This window comes from the organism of the source record quoted next, unplaced genomic scaffold (assembly GCF_019419815.1).
Source record: "Pyrus x bretschneideri cultivar Hongxiangsu unplaced genomic scaffold, Pyrus_bretschneideri_v1 Contig1, whole genome shotgun sequence".
Lineage (NCBI taxonomy): Eukaryota > Viridiplantae > Streptophyta > Magnoliopsida > Rosales > Rosaceae > Pyrus > Pyrus x bretschneideri.
In genome coordinates this window covers 17,928,525-17,949,382 of record NW_025999390.1, presented here as the reverse complement: position 1 = coordinate 17,949,382, position 20,858 = coordinate 17,928,525, and the positions used below count along the sequence as shown (strand labels likewise).

Sequence of the window (20,858 nt, the reverse complement as noted above, 5' to 3'; positions counted from 1 at the left end):
TTGCCTTTGAAGAAGAGGTGTGGGTGTACGATTGATAAGATAGGCCGAAGTGAGAATGGCATCCCCCCAAAAATGCTTAGGAAGATTGGCTTGGAAAAGAAGGGCTCGAGCAACATTTAACAGGTGTCTGTGTTTGCGTTCAACAACACTATTTTGTTGTGGTGTGTTGACACAACTGGTTTGGTGAAGAATCCCATTGAGTTTGTAAAATGCGGCAAGTTTGAACTCCAGACCATTATCACTTCGAATCACCTTAACTGTTGTGTTGAATTGATTCTCAATCATGTGAATAAATTGAACAAGAAGATCTTGTGTGTCAGATTTGTGTTTCATCAAATAAACCCAAGTGCACCTTGTGTAATCATCAATAATGGTGAGAAAATATTTTGCACCTGAGAGGGAAGGAACTTGATAACCACCCCAAATGTCAATATGTATTAATTCAAAACATGAACGAGTAGATATAGAACTCAAGGGAAAAGACATTCTGGTTTGTTTAGCTAATTGGAAAATTAAACATTTATTTGAATCACACGATTTATTGTGCACAAAGGGAAGTAACGAGGACACTTTAGGTGAAGGGTGCCCAAGGCGTTGGTGCCAAAAAGGAGAGCTCATGGTGGTTATGGTGTTGCAGGATCTCTTCTTTGGTGGTTCGAGATAGTAGAGTCTCTCCCGTTCAATTCCCGTCCCAATCATCTTCCCCAAATGTAGGTTCTGTATGACGCAAAATTGTTTGAGAAAAATGGTGATGTAGAGGGAATCATAGGCTAACTTGGTAATAGATATTAAATTTAACCTAAAGAATGGTACACATAAAAAATTGTCAAGGATAAGGTTGGGAGAGAAGACCACTTTGCCGACATGGGTTACGGTAGCAAGGGAACCATTTGGTAATTCAACACTATGATTTTCAACACGTTTTGAGGACGTGAGAAACTCAGGACTGCATACGATGTGGTCCGTGGCACCACTGTCCAAAATCCAAATGACTTGCTTTCCATTACGCACGAAAAAAAAATGCTTTACCTGAAAGTTCTTCATGTTTCGAAGAATTACCCACTTGATTAGCAAAGGAGGATTTGCTCTTGTTCAAAATTTGAAGAATCTGCTTGCAGTCCTTCAGAGAAAAAGGGAAGTTGGGCATTGTGTCCTTCTTGTCACATGCCATGACTTGGTTGCCCTTGAAAGGCCGACTTTGGTCAGTTTCAGCCGCTGCTTTTCGTTTGTGGCAAAAGTCGAAAGTTTGTCCCTTTTAACCACAAAATGTGCACTTGAGATGAGCACAACAATTCTTGGTGCTATGGTTGGTCTTGTTGCATTTGGCGCATCGCTGACTACCATATTCTGTCTTGGGTTATTGACCAACACCTTTCACTGTAAATACGGTAGCTTCAGGTCATATGGTGCTGCTATTTCCATTTGACACTTCGACTTGTTTTTCATGACGAAGAACAAGTGCATAAGCTTTGGTAACAGTTGGTAATGGATCCAGCAAGAGGATGTTGTTACGAACCGTAGCATATGAGTCACTTAAACCCATAAGGAACTTCATTGTTTTCTAAGTCTCAACATATGATGTTATCTCATTCCTCGCTTCACAATGGCATGTCGGGATTGAACATAAGGCATCACGTTCATCCCAAAGGCCTTTGAGTTTGGTGAAATAAGAACTCACCGTCATGTTGCTTTGCACACAATTATGAATTTCGTTTTCTATGTTAAACAGTTGAATGAAGCTCACATGAGAAAACCTTTCTTGTAGGTCAAGCCACATCTACCGTGCGTTCTTGCAATGTATGACACTTCCTGAGATTTCTTTTGACATGGAGCTGAGCAGCCATGTTTTCACCAGATTATTGCACCGGTTCCATTGCTGTAATTCTTCAACCTGTGCATCAGTTGGCTTCGTGATTGTTTCATCAACCTAGCCCTAACTTGTTTTTGACCATCAAGGCCATGGTCATGGATTGCGCCCATGTGCCATAGTTGTCTTCCACGAGTGGCTACGGAACAAGAATGGCGCCAGGCTGATTCGAGTGATAAAGGCAAAGTGGATGATTAGGGTTTTCCCACTTCTGATGCAAAGTCATACCTGAAGAGGTTGACTTTTCTGGTTTGTCACCCATGGCTATGGTTGCTAGGGTTTAAATTTCTGTCGTGGTTTTCCCAGATCGATCACTCTGGTACCATCTAAGAAACGTAATATAGTAGAATGGTTTTTCTTGTATTCACCGAAAGCTAGGGTTACAAGATATATAGGAAACAGGTACATTCCTGATCCTAAACTAATGCCTACAATCAAGAAAAACAAACCATAATAGGTAAGCAAATAACTAATTTACAGATTTACAATATTTACTATAATTAATTTTCAAAGCCAATTGCCGCTGACCCTAGTCCCCTATCTTTCTCTATTTTCTGTTCAGATATTCGCAAGCAAAGACTATCTAGAATGTTTAGGGAGACTTCAAAGAGAGTATCCAGTGCACTGCAGAGCAATCCTTCTCTCTTTTTCCTTCCATATTCTCACCCTTCATTTATTTCCTTTTTTTAATTTCTACAACAAAATAAAAACCAGAAGCAAAAAAGAAAGCAATGCCCTGCTTGCGCAATTTTTTCTATTTATTTTAGTTCAAATTTTTTTAAAGGTTCAAAATCCTTGTTCAATTGCATAATACTCATTTTCAATTAGTGGGCAAGAGGGTAAGATTTGTATGGGAGAATGAGATTTGATGTGTAGTGAAGAAGATGGTCAAGAAAGGAAGTTGAGAGAAATCTGGGTTTTTGTTTTCTTTTTTTCTGTTTTTGTTTTTAATTTTTAATTTTGTCTGTGCTATGATTAATTATATTTTTTTCTATTTTTCCTTAATTATTTTTCATTTTAACATCAATTAATAAGTGAAAAATTATTATAGTCCGACATACTATTTGATGTACAAATTAATTTGACACTGCCCCAAATGCTTGATTATTAGTCAGTATTATCCAAATGCACAGATTAGTCAGTCTAAATGAAATAGTCAGTACAGTCCGACGTGCCAAACGAGGTCGGACATATAGTTTAGTCAGGGTCCCAAGACTCATAATGCTTGCGCATTCTCTCTTTCCCCACTCTCTTGGGGATCTCTTTCCTACTTTTTAGTGTTGCGCGATGATATGAACGGTTTGTTTTTTCATTTACCCTTTATGAATTACTCAACAAAAAATTAACCAAATTCGAAATATGTTAATCATCTAAGGTCATCTCCAACTGACCTGGCTAAAAGGCCATAAGCCAAAATATAGCCCGTTAGGACACAAAAATCACCTCTAACTGAGGGCTAGGCCAAAGATTTTGTGGGCCACCCCGACCAAAAATCAAACACCAGGCCAGAAGGTTAGCCAAAATGAGCCAGTCAGCCAGCCTGATGCAGTAGCCCACCCAGTACCATTTATTGATTCCATTCCATTTTCCTACCTGAAATTCCAAAAGCTCCTCCATTCCAATTTCCAATAAAATAACAAAACTTATGGCGTGTTTACGAATGTGTAATGATATGAGCGGAAACGGAATTGCACAGAGTTTGATTGTCCTCAATTCGTCTTCTCCAGAAATCCACCAATTTGGGAGGTGGTAGGAGGACATGTGAATACAGGAGGCAGTGGGAGGGATCTGTGAATATGGGAAGTTGTTGGGGTTGGGGAAGAAGATGATATGGAGGAAAGGGGGAGGCATGGAAGCCTTGTGAAAACAGGAGTTGATGGGAAGGGCTGGGAAAGAAAAGGGGGAAGGCATGGTAGAGTGTGAACAAAAGGGGAGGCGTGGGAGGGCTGTGCAGGTTGGGGAAAGAAATGATTGGAGATCTGGAAGAAGAGATAATTGATGAATTTTATTTGGATACATGTTATTATATGGATATATATATATATATATATATATTTTTTTTTTTTTTATTTGTAAGAATATTTTTATACAAATAAACTTTATATAGATGTATTTTATATAGATAAAATGTTTATATATGGTTATCTATATCAACTTGAATTTTATTAATTATTACATGAATAATTTATTTTAACAAGAGCAACTTAGTAGTCAAGCTAGTTTTAATTCTGATTCAAGTGAATTAGAAAACAAGTTATACGAAACTAATATCATTTTTACTTTGATTCCCGCTAGTTTAGTAAACAACTTTAATAGGAATCTAATTATGATTCCTCCACAATCCAATTTCTTCTTAATTCAATTCCTCTCAATCTGATTACGGATTAGTAAACGAGCCCTTAATTTTATGAAGCGGTTCGTTCTATCGCCATTTGTCAGGTGCATTTGGCATTAACATAATTTAATCTTATGATAAATTACAAAGCTTTTTAGACAAAATTTTAAATTAATTAATTTTTTTTCTATAAATACCTAAGTTATTCTTGCACCATTTCTCACATCCGTTTCATCATTCCATACTATCTTACCTCATTTTATTTCAATATGGTAGTTTAATTCAATTATGTCCAAAAACCTTAGCTACAAGTGATACTCAAAATATGTTTGAAAATATTATTTTAACATGATATTTTAATTCAATTAACCATATTAATTTAATTAAAATAATAAACTATTGAGGGGGGCTAAAAAATAGCCCTCTTGGTTGGAGATGAGTTTTTTTTTTTGTCAAAGGGCTATGTTTTGTCCTAAATAGAAGAGACTTGTTGAATATTTGGATGAACATTCATCATATCCTTGTTTCCCATGTTTTCAATATGTTCTAATATTTAATAATCTATATATCATTTTATTTTGCAATTTATGTATTCCGACACAATTATATATATATATATATATATTATAACAAGAGACTTATTTATACAATATATTGTAAATTGATTTAAAAATCAGCTTAGTCTGCATGGGAGCTAGGCTCCAGTCCGCTTCCCGACTAGGGTCTAATGGCTTTTAGAATTTTAGTTTAGATCATCGTGCTACATTTTATTTTTTTTGAACAAATTACATTATCTATATTAGGGATCGAGAAATGGACAAAACCTCACACTGAACTAACCATAATAATGTATTTTAAATTTATTTTTAATAAAAATTGAACCTAAATTTCATACTTATTGCATAAGAAGAAAAGAAGGAAGACGTCCGATTTATTGCATAAAAGAATCAGTACCTCCATGCAAAAAGGCAACTTGTTGAGAAAAGTGTGAATAGTTGCTTGGAAAGAAGGCAACCTCGTCCCTTTCTTCCATGATGGAGAAAGAAGAGACAAAAACCTGGTAACCGCCGAATCAGAAAGAAAACGACGACAGGCGTTATCTTTAGTGATAACCACATACCTCACTCTCCCATCACAACCCTCCACGTGTCTGCCGAAACTTCCATTAGTGCCGGATTAGCCTCCCTTCCCCAATCCATTAGCCCTCGAATCCAGCACCACCACCACCTTCTAATCCAATCCAAACCAAACCATTTTTTCCTCCTTACATTTTTCATTCCTTTTTTCTCCTTATAGTTTTCCATTCACCTCCGAGGAGGAGGGATAAGCAAAGTTATGCTATCAATGAGAATCGACCTAAGACTTCTCAGTTATAAATTAAGTAAAAAAATACATAACTACACCGTAATATTAAATGATTACTATTATATATTTTTAAGATCCTTAGATCACATTTTATAAATAGACAAACTTGTAATCCATAATTTCATTAAAAATACGGACGGAGAGAGAGTGAGAATAACCAAACTCTATATAATTAGCCCTTAGTCAGCTGTTTGGGGGTTTGTTATTGGAGGTCCTAAGTGACAGTGCGTTTGGTGGAGGAATAGCAACGACAGCAGAGAAAAAAATGGATCACGCAGCCGATGCTCACCGGACGGACTTGATGACCATAACGAGGTTCGTGCTGAATGAGCAGTCCAAGCGCCCTGAGTCTCGCGGTGACTTCACTATCTTGCTCAATCATATTGTTCTTGGCTGCAAGTTTGTCTGCTCTGCAGTCAACAAGGTCTCTCTCTTTGTTATAGTGTCATTTTCCTCAAAGACCATATTAAATGCCAAATTTGTTCTTGGAATGAAAGTTTTCGAATCATTGTCATGACGTAGTCAATTTGATTAGAGCAGTGTAGTCATGTTCTCCATCCAAGTTCGAATTTTGCTATTGTAGTTTGGATTAAATTAGAATATCGCTCGAATACAATAGAAAATATTTTCCATTCTTAACTTGGTACTGTAGCTTTTGTATGCATGACTTTTCTCTGTTTTTGGGGAACTGACTGGCACTGTGGAAATGGGGATTTTAATCTGGAAATTTTTGACTTGGGCAGGCTGGTCTGGCCAAACTTATCGGGCTTGCTGGAGAGACCAACGTTCAGGTAAGTATTTGATATCTGTTTATATTGAATATACTATATTGGGGTTATTCTATAACGTGAAATTGTTCGATTTTTCGGTTATAGGGTGAAGAGCAAAAGAAACTGGATGTTCTTTCAAATGAAGTTTTTGTTAAGGCTCTGGTTAGCAGTGGCAGAACCGTAAGTCATCAAATTTTTCCTTTTTAATGTTTGCGTTAGATGAATTTGAAGGACCGATATTGATAACAATTTGGGTTTTGTGGCAGTCTATTCTTGTTTCAGAAGAAGATGAAGAGGCGATTTTCGTGGAGCCAAAATTGCGTGGAAAGTAATTGTCTATGCTTTATGCCTGTTATCAGAGCTTGTTCCAATGAATGTTTGTTTTTGAGACTTGTAACTCAAGGCTGTCTGTCTGAATAATGCTTTGAACTCATACTGGAGCAGGTACTGTGTTGTGTTCGATCCACTGGATGGTTCGTCTAACATTGATTGTGCTGTTTCCATTGGAACGGTACAATCCCTCATTCTTATTATTTATTATTTATTGCGTCAAAAGACTACTGACAAAATCTATGTAATTGAATCATTTGTTCCAGAATAACTCAGTATTATGCTGCGAAACATTTGTCTTATCAGATTTTTGGGATTTATGTGGTAAAAGATGGTGAACCTTCTCTTGACGATGTCTTGCAACCTGGAAAGAATATGGTTGCAGCAGGCTACTGCATGTACGGAAGCTCTTGCACGGTATACAAAACACCATCTTTCTTGTGGATTTTCGTTGCCTGCAGTCCAGATTTGCAAGACACTGCTTTTAACTATTTGGGAATGTAATGGTTTTACAGTTGGTGATAAGCACTGGATCTGGAGCTCATGGGTTCACCCTTGATCCTTCTCTCGGGGAGTTCATACTAACTCACCCAGACATCCAGGTATTTCTTGTGCTGTAACACACGGAAGGAATTCAACCTCTTTTATATCTGAATGTTGCTATGATAATTTGTGTGCTACTTGAGAACGTACTACATTCTCATCTATTGTCCCAAAAATTTTGTGTGCGTGTGCGCGCATATATATAGTGAATATGTCATTTTGATGAGAATGTAGTGAATAAGATGTGTTATCGTAGTGTCCAACGTTCAGTACATATCTGCTTCTTTCCCCAGATTCCAAAGAAAGGAAAGATCTATTCAGTGAATGAAGGGAACGCGAAAAATTGGGATGGCCCGACAGCCAAGTATGTCAACCTCAATAATAGTTCTTATTTTGATGTCCAGCATTGAAAATTTCTGACCTTTTTGGCTTCAGGTATGTGCAAAAGTGCAAGTACCCGGAAGATGGTTCATCCCCGAAGTCACTAAGATACATTGGAAGGTACCGTGGATTCTCATCGTAGAAGTTTAATCTGGTTTTTCTATATGAACGACCTGCCTCTGTTGAATTTGAATGTTGATCCTTCATCCCGTTCTTGTGTTTGACATATGATTCTGTTCTTTTTCGTTCAGTAAGTAGTGATAGTTATGATTTATCGTCATGGTTAACAGCATGGTTGCTGATGTTCATCGGACATTGCTGTATGGCGGTATCTTTTTGTACCCTGCTGATAAGAAGAGCCCAAACGGGAAACTGCGGTATGTCAAGCACAATTACAGCTTTCATTTTCATTTGAAACAGTCATGGAAGCCTTGTATCATGTTCTGTAGCTTCAGGTTTAAGTTTATGGACTTAAGTGACGCATTTGGTTTAACTTGTGTTAACTAGCGTTCTCTACGAAGTCTTCCCAATGTCGTTCTTGTTGGAACAAGCAGGCGGTCAGTCCTTCACTGGCAAGGAACGGGTATTGACTCTCGCACATTTCTTATTTGTTGATATGTTGAATGAAAATGGTTAAATAACTTGCTTGTTTTCTGCGTATAAAGCCGATTCATACAAAAAATCAGGGCCGGCCCTGAGGGTAGCCGGAATAGGCAGCCGCTGGCAGAAATTATAGAACTCTGCTCCACACTCTGTCGTGAAGCTTTGTGCCAACAAAGTATACTTTGTGCAATATAGACAATTTCTCGTAACTACAGAAAACTTCGAAGAATTATCAAACCGAATTGTTAATCGGGCAATCTATTACTAAAATTGTTAGTCGAATATGTTATGTTGTTAGAATGTCAATTTATCACATCTATAAATAACGATTCACCTTGTTTGTTGCTAAGATTGATAATTGACAAAAGAACATTGAACATTACTTGCAAGCCAAGACAGGATTAATTTCTTTTCATTTTTGAGTCCATTTTGAATTGATTGGTAATTGATTTTAACATCCATCTTGACAGGCCCTTGACCTGGTTCCGACCAAGATACACGAGCGCTCTCCGATCTTCCTCGGCAGCTACGACGACGTTGAGGAAATCAAGGCACTCTATGCAGCTGAAGGAAAGAAATGAACCTTGGAATTGTGGTTCTCTCATCGTGAATCACATAACTGTTCATCTATTTTAACTCCTCTATTAGATGAAGTTTGTAAAGAGAGCGTACAATAATTTGTTGATGCTTACAACTCTAACAAGGTCGTCGTCTTATATTCTGGAGAACTCCTCTACTTTCTTTCCTTATTTTCTCAGATTTCAAACAACTCTACTCAATTAAAGAAATCCATCAAATTAACGGAAAAGAAAAAGAGTAGGGCGGAGGCCAGCCCCCGGTTGCAGCATAGACAGGTTCAATGCTCCGAGCTGCCAAGGGGAGACCGAGACCGAGAGAAAGATGGCGAAGTGTTTTGTTCAAAGTGTTGTGTTCGTCACTTCGTTGTCAAGTATAAAATCGGGTAACAAAGCTTTGAAAGTAATCTATGAAGATTACATTAAACTGGATCCATCAATTCCGAGGCACCTGAAACTGAGATTCTTATAATTCTACTCTTTCGGTTTCCTCAAATACAGTTAAAATTCTGATCCTAGGTAGCTCGGGATTCACGAAATCTCGTTCATTCAGAAATCTAAAAGCGGAATATTAAGATAGATTTGGTAAATGTCACAACAGTTGATTTCCCAATACAAGTAACTAACTCAAGCCGTTCTTAGAGGAGGTGAAACAAGGATGACACCGTCTCCTCTGACAAAGAGAAAAGGAACCATCCGCTTTGTAGTCTGCAATGGAAAAAGGAAAAAATGGTTGTCGGCCAAAAATGTAATACAAGATCAATGCAACGACAGCCAAAGCTAAAGCTAAAAATTATGCTAATTCCACAAGAACCCATTCTCACCGATGATGCCAACGCTAAAAGCAATTTCTTTGGTTATTAATTGAAAAAGGAGAAACCAAACATACCAAATATAAGTTGCACTTTGATCATAGGAAAAAAAGGCACGATATTTACAGAACCTATACTACCTTCAGTTTAGTAGCTTTTAACGATGAGATAAATGAATGACGGAACAAAACACAACACATTCAGGAGCAGATGTGATCATGTTAGCATAAATTTCCATAGACAGATGTTTTCCAAATTTTAGCAGTCCACAGTGGTAATGCAGAAACATTCATATCTAACTGGGCATCCCCATAGGTAGTAAACATTGTTACCTCTGGACCTATCTGAGGGCACAGTCACTACAGCAGCTCTACCCCAAAGTTATGCATTCTTTTATTATTTACGCAATTTAGTCCTCTAGGAAAACAACACTCAGTTACATTGATTTACAAAATCTTTTGTTTTATATAAACTAGTGAAAAAGATATCAGAGTGTGAGCTACATACCCGGACAATCTCTTCATAAGTTTCATCATCAATTTCTACAGATGTAACAACTTCTTCAACATCACCAAGAATCATATTTAAGTGTTGATCATAAGCCTGCAAAAGCCAGATTTTTAACAACAAAATCAGAATCGGACAGGAAGCTTTATAACCACAAATACTAAGCTAGCAAATATCACTTGGCATACTCATTGTTTGATAGAGGAATACTGTTTGTTTACACGCCTTTCCTTACAACAGAGGCAGCTAGCAATTAGTGACTCCATAGAAAGTACTTTCGAGAACCATGGAAACAAAGGTGGAGTGGAAAAGATACATAATTTGGAAAACATCAGTGATTGGCTTAGCATAACCCTTACAAGAATTACAATCCTAGCTAAGAAGTAAGAAGCATTGCTTCGTCAAAAAGTCCACAGATTACCCAAGATCTACTTATTCATACTAGGATGAATCAGCTTGGCTTAGCATAGAAGCATTGCTTTGTCAAAAAGTCGATCTACTTATTCATACTAGGATGAGTCGGCTAGACCATATATTTGGAAGCTTAGCATTAAACTAGGTAGAGATATTGTCGTATATTTCATAGGTTCAATAAAGATGAGTTCACTAATACAAGTGCCAGACTGACACTCACTTCACATACTATAAATTTAAAATTTGACTCAGCATCAAGAGAAGAGAAGATTCACCCTCGATAAAACCATAAAAATAGCTACAAATTTCTCATAAAGTCACACAATTTTCCTAGCTCCGCTAACACTAAGTATAATTTCGCGATAAGAGCAAACCATACAAGTTATAAACTGCAACAGTAACCACCAATCATAGTGTCAAAAGCAACATCGAAAGAAAAATATAAAAGAAAAAAAAACATGGAATTGAAAATAAAATGAAAAGACTCGAGTTCCTATCGCAAATGCAAAAATAGACAATTATTGAGCATACCTCACAATTTTGTTATTGGTGTTCGAGTCTATAAAGAGGAGAATCAAACCTTGATGCATATCGGATGTAATTTCCATTCAGCTGTTAACACTAAAGTAGCATACTTTAAACCCTAATTTTATTTTCTCACTACTTTTTGTTTTTGCCCAATCTAAAACCCTAATTCGAAAAACCCAGAAAGCAGAGAAAACCTAATATACAGCAGAGCGAGAGACATGATAGATAGGGCGTGGAAACGTACATGGAGTTTACCGCGGAGCTCTCGGTCGGAGCGAAGCTTGACGTAGATGCGCTCGTCGAGGCTGAGCCTTATCAGATCCAACGGCTCCTTCACGGCGCTCTCTTCCTCACTCGCCATTTTTGTATTGTCCTCTTCCTTCGAATGGGTTATTAGTTGGGGGCAATTTGTACGGACTGAGCTTATTTATTATATTAACTATTGTATTGTAATATGGACTGGACAATTTGTCTTTGATTACAAGGCCCACTGTAAACAGGCTTAGCACCAAATTGTTTTTGGAACTCAAGCAGGTTAGATCGTCAACCCAATCTTAAACTAATATTTTTAATTCATGTTTAGATTGGGTTTCGGTTTGTGGGTTTATTCAAGTTCGGGTTTAAATTGGTTTGGACTTATTGGGGTTGAGTTTGAGTTTACCCAACTTTATAAAGTTTAATCTGGTTACATGTTATCTTATGAGGTAAATATCAAGTAACCATATAACGTCAAACTATTTGAAATTTAATATTACATGTCATCGTCCATACAAAAGATAAACTAAATAGTGTGGGACACATTTGTAAAGTTTCAAACATGCAAAGTTGAATTTAAATTACAAGATAATACCAAAATTTTAACTAATAGAAATGTAAAAGAAATACTATAACATGAAGTGAGACGAGTAATATGTGCATGAACAATTTGGGCTAGAAATCGGGTTTGGGTTGACATGGGTGGGCAAAGCATCAACCCAATCCAACCCTAAATAATCGGGTTGAGGTCGAGTTAGGTTTTAACGAGTTTTTACTTCATTGTAACTCACCTGATTGAATTGAAATCAAATTGGGTATAAACGAATTTAGTTGACTTTGCTCAAGTTGCACCTTTAATTCAACACACGAATAGAAAATACAAATGATAACATAAAAGTATCCCAAATCCAAACGCGACTATCAAATTTGTGTTATGCGAACAAAAAACAAATAAAAAAGAGAGATAGTACAGGAAAGAAGGTTAAATAGGATTTTGATTTTATTTTTAATTAAATGAATAAATGTGTCTTTGTTAATTGTAATCCAAATTTTGAATCAATTATTATTTTTTATTTGCTTCTTATCCACATGGTGCATATTTGACAACAATGTCAACAAAAATATAGGTTTTAATTTACCGTATCATTACTTAATGGTTAATTTAAAATATCTTTAACTAGTATACGACATTACAACTAATTCAAGAATTTATATATGACATTACAATATTTTAATGATGATTTACAAGTTTGCAATTGTTTCCGAAATTAAAGGTACAGAATGTAATTTGCTTATTTTTTATATTGTTTTTTTTTGGTTTAGTGACAATGGGTTTTATCAAATTTGTGACTAATGGACCCCTCGAATCATCCCCGAATCATCCCATACATCGAACCTATCAAAGTCAAATCACTTTGTTGGCTTCTTCCCAATACAAACAACAAGGGGAACTCAACGTAAGAGAATTATTGAAACAAGTAAGGTTAAAATAATTTTTATATAGTTTTTTATTAAAAATGGTTAATCTAAATTAATTTTAAAAACTTAACAAGAAATAAACAATTTAGTAAGTAATTAATTTTCTTGATAGATAATTCATATATGTATGAGAAGTGAAAAAGACGTGTGGATATTACTACTCTTCCGACAGATTGGGAAAAATTAAAAAAAAATATTTTGGTATATGTGGTCGTGCTATTATTATATAGGGGGTATAACGTTACACAGTTCCAACCCCTTTTATTTATTTATGTAGCCAGATAGCAGGTGTTTCTCCGTCATCTTCCGCCCGGGAATCTTGGCTCGATTACTGGAAGCTTCTCAGATTTGTGTGGGCATCTCTCTGCAGATAAGTTGCTTTGCTTCTGTGTTCTTGATCTTTGAAGAATGATGTTTCGTTTCCTGGAACTTGTTGCCTTGAATTTGTGCTGATTTGAGTAGTTTTTTGTTGGTGGGTTTTGGATAAATTTGTTATTCAGTTGGTAAAAATTTGTGCTTGGTGTTGAATTTTAGGAAATGGGTTTCTGTTTGGTTATGGTGTTTGTGGGAATTGGACATGCATATACTTTCGTGGTGTAAGACTGTAAGTAGCATCAGGTAGTTGAATTGGGGGTTGAAAAAGCTCGAAAAGCTTAAAAATTGATAAGGAAGATGATTGATTTTTACCTCTGAGTGCTTGAGGCGTGTGAATAGATGTAGAATATGGTTTTAGGATGAAGAAGTTGTTGTTGTGATTATTGTTAATAGTGAGGATTAGGGAATGGAAGGGAATTTATCACAAGGAGGAGGAGGTATGGTTCCGGGCGGGGCTTCGTTTGGTGGGCTTGATTTGCAAGGATCAATGAGGGGTCATCACCAAACTCAACACCCACACACCATACACCATCACCTTCCTCATCCTCATCAAGGGTCGTTGGTCCACCCATCAATTCCCGAAGGTTTTCCGCTCAAAATGGGAACCATGCATCACTGTGATCAAACCATTTCCATGGTGGATTACAATAAGGGGGAGAGAGGCAAGAACTCGGCAAGTGATGAGGATGAGCCAAGTTATGCGGAAGATGGTGCTGATGGTCACCCTGAAGCTAGTAAAGGGAAGAAGGGGTCGCCATGGCAGCGTGTGAAGTGGACTGATCAGATGGTGAAGCTTCTGATTACTGCTGTGTCATATATAGGCGAGGATACAGGTTCAGATTGCGGTAGCGGGGGAAGAAGGAAATATTCTGTTGTACAGAAGAAGGGAAAGTGGAAATCTGTTTCCAAGGTCATGGCAGAAAGAAGTTATCATGTTTCTCCGCAGCAGTGTGAGGATAAATTCAATGACCTTAACAAAAGGTATAAGAAACTTAACGATATGCTTGGGAGGGGCACTTCTTGCCAGGTTGTTGAGAACCCTGCGCTTTTGGATGTGATAGAGTACCTAACAGAGAAAGAAAAAGACGATGTTAGGAAAATATTAAGCTCCAAGCACTTGTTTTATGAGGAGATGTGTTCTTATCATAATGGAAATCGTTTGCATCTGCCTCACGATCCAGCCTTGCAGAAATCTTTACAAAGGGCACTTAAAAGAGATGATCCTGACAACGATGATCTGAGAAGGCACCACCATGATGATCTTGATGAAGATGATCAAGATATGGAAAATGACGAGCATGAAGACTTTGAGGAAAATAATGCTTTACGTGGAGATAACAGGGGAATATACATTTCAGAGGATTCTGTAAAGAGGTTGAGACAAGGCCAGGGCCGTGAAGATTTTAACTTTGGGAGTTCTTTGAATTCCCAAGACAGTAACAAAAGTTCTTATTCTCACCCCCAGATTCTTCCCCAACCTGATATGAATCAAGTTTTACCTGATGGTACTAAAGCTGTTTGGTTACAGAAGCAGTGGGTTGAATCCCGTTCATTTCAGTTAGAAGAACAGAAACTACAAATTCAAGTTGAGATGTTAGAATTGGAGAAGCAGCGTTTGAAGTGGCAAAGATTTAGCAAGAAAAGAGACCATGAACTGGAAAAGCTGAGGTTGGAAAATGAGAGGATGAAACTTGAGAATGAGCGTATGATATTAGAATTGAAACAGAAGGAAATGGGTGCTGGATTTAGTTAAGTGTCTCTTCTGATCAGTATTTATTGCAGTAGTGGGACATCTAGGCAATGTTGATTCTCTCAAATTCGGTAAGCTGCAGTGGGTTCAAGTTTCACATATTGTTTGGGGGAGCTTTCTTGGAACGACTCTACCTGGATGTACTCTCTAAAACTTATGATTTTGGCAATATCAATGTCTAGTTTTCAGTATTTTGCATATGGTAAAATGGTAATTTCCTGTGGTTGAAACCTTTTATTGAAAACTGTATGAACAATGTCTTAATAGCTTATTGTATTCTGGTGCTTTCCGTATTTCATCAGCTTTTTATCTCTGGTATTATTGTTTGGTTTTCTCAAATGAATGTTGGCATTCATTTTCTTGTCTTTTTTACTTTTGATCTTCCATATTTTACTGGCAGCTTACAAATATTGTTATTCAATGTTACATTTATTGTTCTTGTTTTTTTTTTTGTTTTCAAAAGAATTTGTTCTAGTGATTTACATGATTTTAGGTCTATGTCTCTATGTCCCAAGTAATATTATTTTCTCTATAATAACCAAAAAGAGTAGGCTTGTAATTAGGAAGCCCACAGGAGCAGGTTCTGCAGTCCATCCTGTACCCTCGATAAATATGTATGTATGTCATGTACAATGCTAGAAACAACTGCTACCGCAAGCTTTGTTTTCCTCATGCATGTTCATATTACTGCATGCTATAGATACGCTAGCCCATCCTTAGATTTAAGGTCAAGGATTATGAGTTTCTGGCTTAAAGCTGTTGTATTTTTCTTGTCACCTCAAGTTGTAGTCTGTGAAACTCGTGCTAATCTAGAACTGTGTTAGTTATTCTGAATCTCGGACGGTAAAGCTTCAATTAAACATTATAAGTCGTGTAGGTCTCTTTTATTCTCTTTGTGGAGCAATATTTTGAAAAACTAGTATTGAGACTAGCCTAGGCGGTTTTTTGGGTGGGGATATCAAGAAAACGCCTCTGCCCCAGCGGGAGTGGGCTATAGACTAGCCTAGGCGTTTGGGAGGTGCGCCTAGGCGCCTGAGGCGTTGTCGAGGCCCCACTTGGGCGTTTGAATTTTTTTTATTTTTTTAAAATAGCTCAAACCCAAAAGATGTCGTTTTGTGCTGGGTTTTTATAAAGTTCATGTTAATTTTATGTTTCTAACTTAGTTTCTATTGGTTTATTATGACTTAATGATGTGAATTAGAGAAATAATAGTAATAGTCAAATATTTGATAGCTTGGCATGCTTGCTTGATTGTTTTACAAAGTATTACATTTTACAGGTGTGTATATATATATATATATATATATATGTATGTATATTTATTTATTTATTTATTATATTAATTTTAGGTACCTATCGCCTAGGCGAGGCTATCTATGAAAAGCTTTGGCTTCGCTTTCGCCTTTTAAAACATTGATTGTGGAGTCTACACTGCATGTTTAAGATGTTTGTCCACTCCCTGTCCATACCACTTTATCAGCTTGCAGAACTGGATTCTTACAGTTAGTTTTCTTCCTGTTGATTTAGCCAGGAATTATTTTCTTCAGCATCGCAATTTTTTGCATCATTTTATTTGAGAATTTTGCAACTTTGACATCATAGTGAATGCAATAAAATTCCTGAAATCCAAGAGCTATAGATGGTTTATCTATGTAGGAATTAGATATACCAGAATGCTTCATATATGTGTGAGTTTTTGTAGGCTCTGGCCTCGCACAAGTAATCTTGTTTTTCTTCTGTAGAAATTGAAACTTACCTATATCCCATTTCCAAGAGTTTATCATGTCTAAAATGGCATGCAAGGTTTCATCTTCAAGTTTACGAGTTTATTTTTGAGACTGATATCACATATTACTTGTACAATGATAATCACAAGTAATTTGCATGTATAAACTATTATTCTGATACTAGAATCAGGCAGTGTACTGTATAAACTATAAAGACTGGCTAGAATGTAATGTTTGGTCGTGATAAGAAACCTTCAGAAAATTATTACTAGAGGTTGAAGATTTGCTTATCAATAATATGGTGTTACTTCCGTCTTTACTTATCTTTCTGCATTGATCATTGTGTTAACAACTTAACCTGGAGATACTCAAGACATAGTTTCTGCTGAACTAAGAACTAAATCTGTGCTGATTACAGAGCGGTTGTAGCTGTGGGTTTTAGCCCATTATTGTGAGGAAGGATCTCATTCCCGTCAAGATCCCCCTGCCATTGTCCTGTCAAATAACTCATTGCTCATGTCAGGTGCGCTCCTCCTCCTGACTTTGTGACTCTCTTTGCTGGGCAGTGGTCAGTGCATGATTGGACTTGATGAGAAATTAAGAGATTCCTCACACCATGGAGGGCGGGTATTGGTGTAGTCAAATTATAAATTGATACACTGTGCTTAGCAATGGTAGTTTAGCTCAAAATGCTTAAACTGTGATGGAAGAAAATGAGAACCTGAGACTAGCTTGTTTAATGTGAATTTTGAAGTGCTGTTGGTGCATGAAATAACCGAGGGACCTCTAATTGAGTTAATCGGTGATAGATATTGTTCATTTTCTTGCAGACATGTAAACTTCGAGTCTTGTTTTGTAATTTCTATAGCACCTGAGTCAGCATATAACTTTCAATACATGATCTGAGGATTTGGTATATATCCTAATTTATGTTACTTCGTTCTATTATATTTTGGTGACAAAGCCATGTTACCTTCCTTGTGATGTTAGCCTACGGGTAATTGGGTACATTTGGTTGAAGTTGCTTTCTGTACTTGCCATTGCAATTGCCTCCATAACCAGTAACAGAGAAGTGAAAGCTGTATCTGGCTGAAAAGAAATATTGGAGCTGATTTGTACATGACCTTTCCAACAAATATACCCTTTTATCAAGTGAGAGGTTGTGCAATACCTAATACGTATCAAGCAACCAGTAGTAAGAAATCATGGCACCTTCAATTGAAGTAATAGAATTTTGTTACCGGGATGATGTGGATAGGCTATGGTCTAAGACTACTAAGCTTGAAATTAGAGAATTAGGTTTACAAGAACTTTGTGGTGGCTATATGATACTCGCATACTGTGAATCAGTAACTTTTTAATGCAACAAAAATAGTGCCTTATCCCATTAAGTGGAGTCAGCTGTATGAATCCTAGAATGCTATTACGCTTGGTTTTGCGCCAAGTCGTGAGTTAGCTCCAAATATTCCTCGTCTTTTCTTAAAGTCTCTGTCCAAGTCTTCCTAGTTTTTCTCAACCGCTTTTGCCATGAGCCTCTATCATCTCATTTTCTAATTGGAGCATCTGAACGTCTTTGTTTCACATGTCCAAACCACCTTAACTGATTTTCTCTCATCTTATCTTCATTTGCGGGCACTCCTACTTTACCTCGGATATCCTCGTTCTTAATATTGTCCTTTCTCGTGTGTACACATATCCAACAAAGCATTCTGATCTTCGCCACACTCATTTTTTGCACGTGTTGATGCTTGACCGCCAAACATTTTGTGCCATCAAAAATTGCATGCCTTGTTGCCCTCCTATAAAAAATTTCCTTGAGCTTTATTGGCATATGACGGTAGCACAATACACCCGATGTACTCTTCCACTTCATCCATCCAGCTTGTATTCTATGATTGAGATCTCCATTCAATTATCCGTTCTTTTGCAAGATAGATCCAAGGTGACAAATGCGTTCACTCTTTGGTACTTCTTGATCTCCAACTCTCACCCTTATCTCATTAGAACCTCCATTTCCACTGAATTTGCACTCCATATACTCTAGCGAAGACCTTTAGATTCCAACACTTCTTGCGAAAGGTTAAGCTTTACATTTACTCCCTCACGCATTTCATCTATTAGAACTATATCATCTGCGGAAAGCACACACCAATTGGTAACTTTTGATTATATATGTTTCTTCATGTACTGTAGACGTGGATAACCTTTGGTGCCTTGAAGTTTATTGTCGAAAGTTAATGGTTTTGAGGTTCAGAATAGAATCTTGTTGTTGGAAACCGGTCAAAAAATTAAAAATTTCATTTCTTTTTCAGTTTCCAGATTCCATATTAGCATATACTCTGAAAAGAATTTTCAGTTGACCACGCCAAACCTTAGAAGGGAAACAAGTGCTTACTTGGGGAAGGATGCAATGTGTGCTGGACTCAGATGTATTGATACTTACGTAAGTTGCAATTCTTGGCCAGTTAGTCTCACGTTTTAATTATCGCTGTGTACAATACTCCTGTTCAGTTATCTATCTTCCGGTATTTTCCATTAAATGTTAATATCAACATGCTTGACCTTCGTTTAGAGAATTAGATTGTCAATCAGTGTTCAATATTTTTCACACCAGTGTAGGCTCATCTATTTGATATTTACATTGATCCGCCTGACTTATACTTTTGAACTGCTCAGTAGCTCTCTTACTTAGTTGTTGATATGTCTTATTTTTTTGTAGAGAGTGCTAGAATCAATGACTCTATGTAACTAGTGCATCATACTTTGACGATTGAAAGCTCAAGAGAGATTGTTAGCTTCATTTAAGCAAAATCAAAATATAAAAGCTGTGTAATGGATGTAGATATATCTGATGCTGCTATGAAATATGTCTATTTGTTGTAGTAATCGACTATGGAAGATTAACGTTTTACTCGGTTCATAAAGCTATCAGGGAATAGTGCGAAAGAAAGAATGTCTAACTTCTAAGTGCTTGCTATTATGATAAAGAGGAAACAAATCTTTGTAGGATTACAGCAGTTGATTGCATCAAGTATTCGTTTTCATTTTGTATATGGTCGAGTTCCTTGTTTTTGGTTTATTTGGCTAGTCTGGCTCAGAGAACAGTAGCTGTAGTTATGAAAGTCCGTTAGTAGCGATAAATGTGAATTGCGGAAACATTTCGTTTGAAGTTTTGAGCTAGGCTTCTGCATAGTAGTCCTGAATAGGTTGCTTTCAAGGTGGATAGCTGCTGAATGTGTAAAATGTGCTTAGATTATAAAACGTCTGAGCTGAACATGAATTAGTGTCGAATCTTCGCAACAACTTGTGTTGGCAGTGATTGTGCAACCACTACTCCGCCTTATCAATCGGCCTGTCAACACAATAACAGGTATCCGTGGCTCAATCTGTGCCAATTCATTGAGAATTTATGTGCTGAGATGTTAGCCTGTAAATTTAGTTCTTGTACGTCCCTAATATTTATTGACAGACATTGTTGCAAATGAGAGAGTACGTTCTTTACTTTGTTACAGTGGTTTTAACTGACCGGGACCTGCTTAGTACTTGCTTTCTCTCAGAAGTTGAAATTTAAATTTACTGCAATTTACCCAGCAGACATGCATTAAAGCTTAGCTATGGCCCCTTAGCCAGGTAAATGAAACAGAGACTCGTTATTGGAAAATTCATGGTGCAAGACCCCCTATATCGGCAAATATATGGTAGGAGAGGAGGAGGAATCATCAAGTCTGTTGTTTACTGTATAGAATTCAATGATTTTCATTGCAGGAGCCAGGCGTGAGGGGTCCACAATTACTTGGAAGAGAACTCCTGGATGATGCTATCCACACTCATTTTTACACTCAACTTACCGTCTATAAATTTCTGTCATTTCACTCTCTTCAATTCATTTGATCTAATGGTAAAAAATTGAGAGAAGTGTGTGAAAAGTAAAAAAAGATGTGTGGATAGCACTGTCCTCCCCGGGTTTGTGTATACATCTATTCTTCTTCAAGTAGGTGGATTTCGATTTTTGGATGATGCATATTCACTAGAAAAGTATAAAATTCTCTATCTAGTTCAATTCCTTGGATGGATTGAAATTAACCAGATAATAGGGCCGACACATTTCAATTTATATATTCAATGGATTGTGGCAATTTTCTATTTTAAACTACTATAAATATATTATTCTGATCAATTGATATAACTTATAAGGAATAATACTTTTGCTCACTTTTAAGTGAGGATGAAGCTCATCATCTC

The 20,858-nt window shown here is 36.9% G+C and overlaps 3 protein-coding genes across 6 annotated transcripts; 2 read left to right on the top strand and 1 right to left on the bottom strand.

The window, feature by feature from the left end:
- Positions 1-5,520: 5,520 nt before the first annotated feature.
- Positions 5,521-8,922, top strand: LOC103958011 (fructose-1,6-bisphosphatase, cytosolic). Of its 2 annotated transcripts, none has more exons than XM_009370234.3 (12): positions 5,521-5,991; positions 6,311-6,358; positions 6,443-6,517; positions 6,604-6,665; positions 6,782-6,848; positions 6,934-7,084; positions 7,183-7,269; positions 7,504-7,574; positions 7,646-7,711; positions 7,882-7,968; positions 8,099-8,174; positions 8,665-8,922. In XM_009370234.3, exons 1-12 carry the CDS (start codon positions 5,894-5,896, stop codon positions 8,773-8,775), a joined length of 999 nt encoding a protein of 332 aa, XP_009368509.1. In that variant the 5' UTR covers positions 5,521-5,893; the 3' UTR covers positions 8,776-8,922. The 2 variants fall into 2 exon arrangements, with proteins under 2 accessions (XP_009368509.1, XP_009368508.1); XM_009370233.3 differs by having other exon boundaries at positions 5,526-5,991; positions 6,974-7,084.
- A 287-nt stretch (positions 8,923-9,209) lies between these two features.
- LOC103958012 (sm-like protein LSM3B) lies at positions 9,210-11,434 on the bottom strand. The gene is made up of 3 exons (XM_009370235.3): positions 11,275-11,434; positions 10,089-10,184; positions 9,210-9,477 (listed from the first exon to the last, which is right to left on the bottom strand). The coding sequence occupies exons 1-3, from the start codon at positions 11,389-11,391 to the stop codon at positions 9,397-9,399; spliced, it is 294 nt and encodes a 97-aa protein (XP_009368510.1). The 5' UTR covers positions 11,392-11,434; the 3' UTR covers positions 9,210-9,396.
- Positions 11,435-13,454: 2,020 nt separating this feature from the next.
- Positions 13,455-19,667, top strand: LOC103958014. 3 transcript variants are annotated; one of them, XM_048589972.1, is made up of 5 exons: positions 13,455-15,029; positions 16,239-16,391; positions 17,035-17,139; positions 18,929-19,059; positions 19,336-19,667. In XM_048589972.1, exon 1 carries the CDS (start codon positions 13,546-13,548, stop codon positions 14,890-14,892), a length of 1,347 nt encoding a protein of 448 aa, XP_048445929.1. In that variant the 5' UTR covers positions 13,455-13,545; the 3' UTR covers positions 14,893-15,029; positions 16,239-16,391; positions 17,035-17,139; positions 18,929-19,059; positions 19,336-19,667. The 3 variants fall into 3 exon arrangements, with proteins under 3 accessions (XP_048445929.1, XP_048445927.1, XP_009368513.1); XM_048589970.1 differs by lacking the exon at positions 16,239-16,391; XM_009370238.3 differs by lacking the exons at positions 16,239-16,391; positions 17,035-17,139.
- The last annotated feature ends 1,191 nt before the right edge of the window (positions 19,668-20,858 follow it).

Coding starts and splice junctions, on each gene's coding strand:
- LOC103958014 (XM_009370238.3), top strand. CDS start 13,546: ATGGAAGGGAATTTATCACAAGGAGGAGGAGGTATGGTTCCGGGCGGG.
- LOC103958011 (XM_009370233.3), top strand. CDS start 5,833: ATGGATCACGCAGCCGATGCTCACCGGACGGACTTGATGACCATAACG. Junction 6,518..6,603: donor TGGTTAGCAGTGGCAGAACC/GTAAGTCATCAA, acceptor GTTTTGTGGCAG/TCTATTCTTGTTTCAGAAGA. Junction 7,712..7,881: donor TCACTAAGATACATTGGAAG/GTACCGTGGATT, acceptor CATGGTTAACAG/CATGGTTGCTGATGTTCATC.
- LOC103958012 (XM_009370235.3), bottom strand. CDS start 11,391: ATGGCGAGTGAGGAAGAGAGCGCCGTGAAGGAGCCGTTGGATCTGATA. Junction 10,185..11,274: donor AGCTCCGCGGTAAACTCCAT/GTACGTTTCCAC, acceptor TGGCTTTTGCAG/GCTTATGATCAACACTTAAA. Junction 9,478..10,088: donor CTTATGAAGAGATTGTCCGG/GTATGTAGCTCA, acceptor TTTCCATTGCAG/ACTACAAAGCGGATGGTTCC.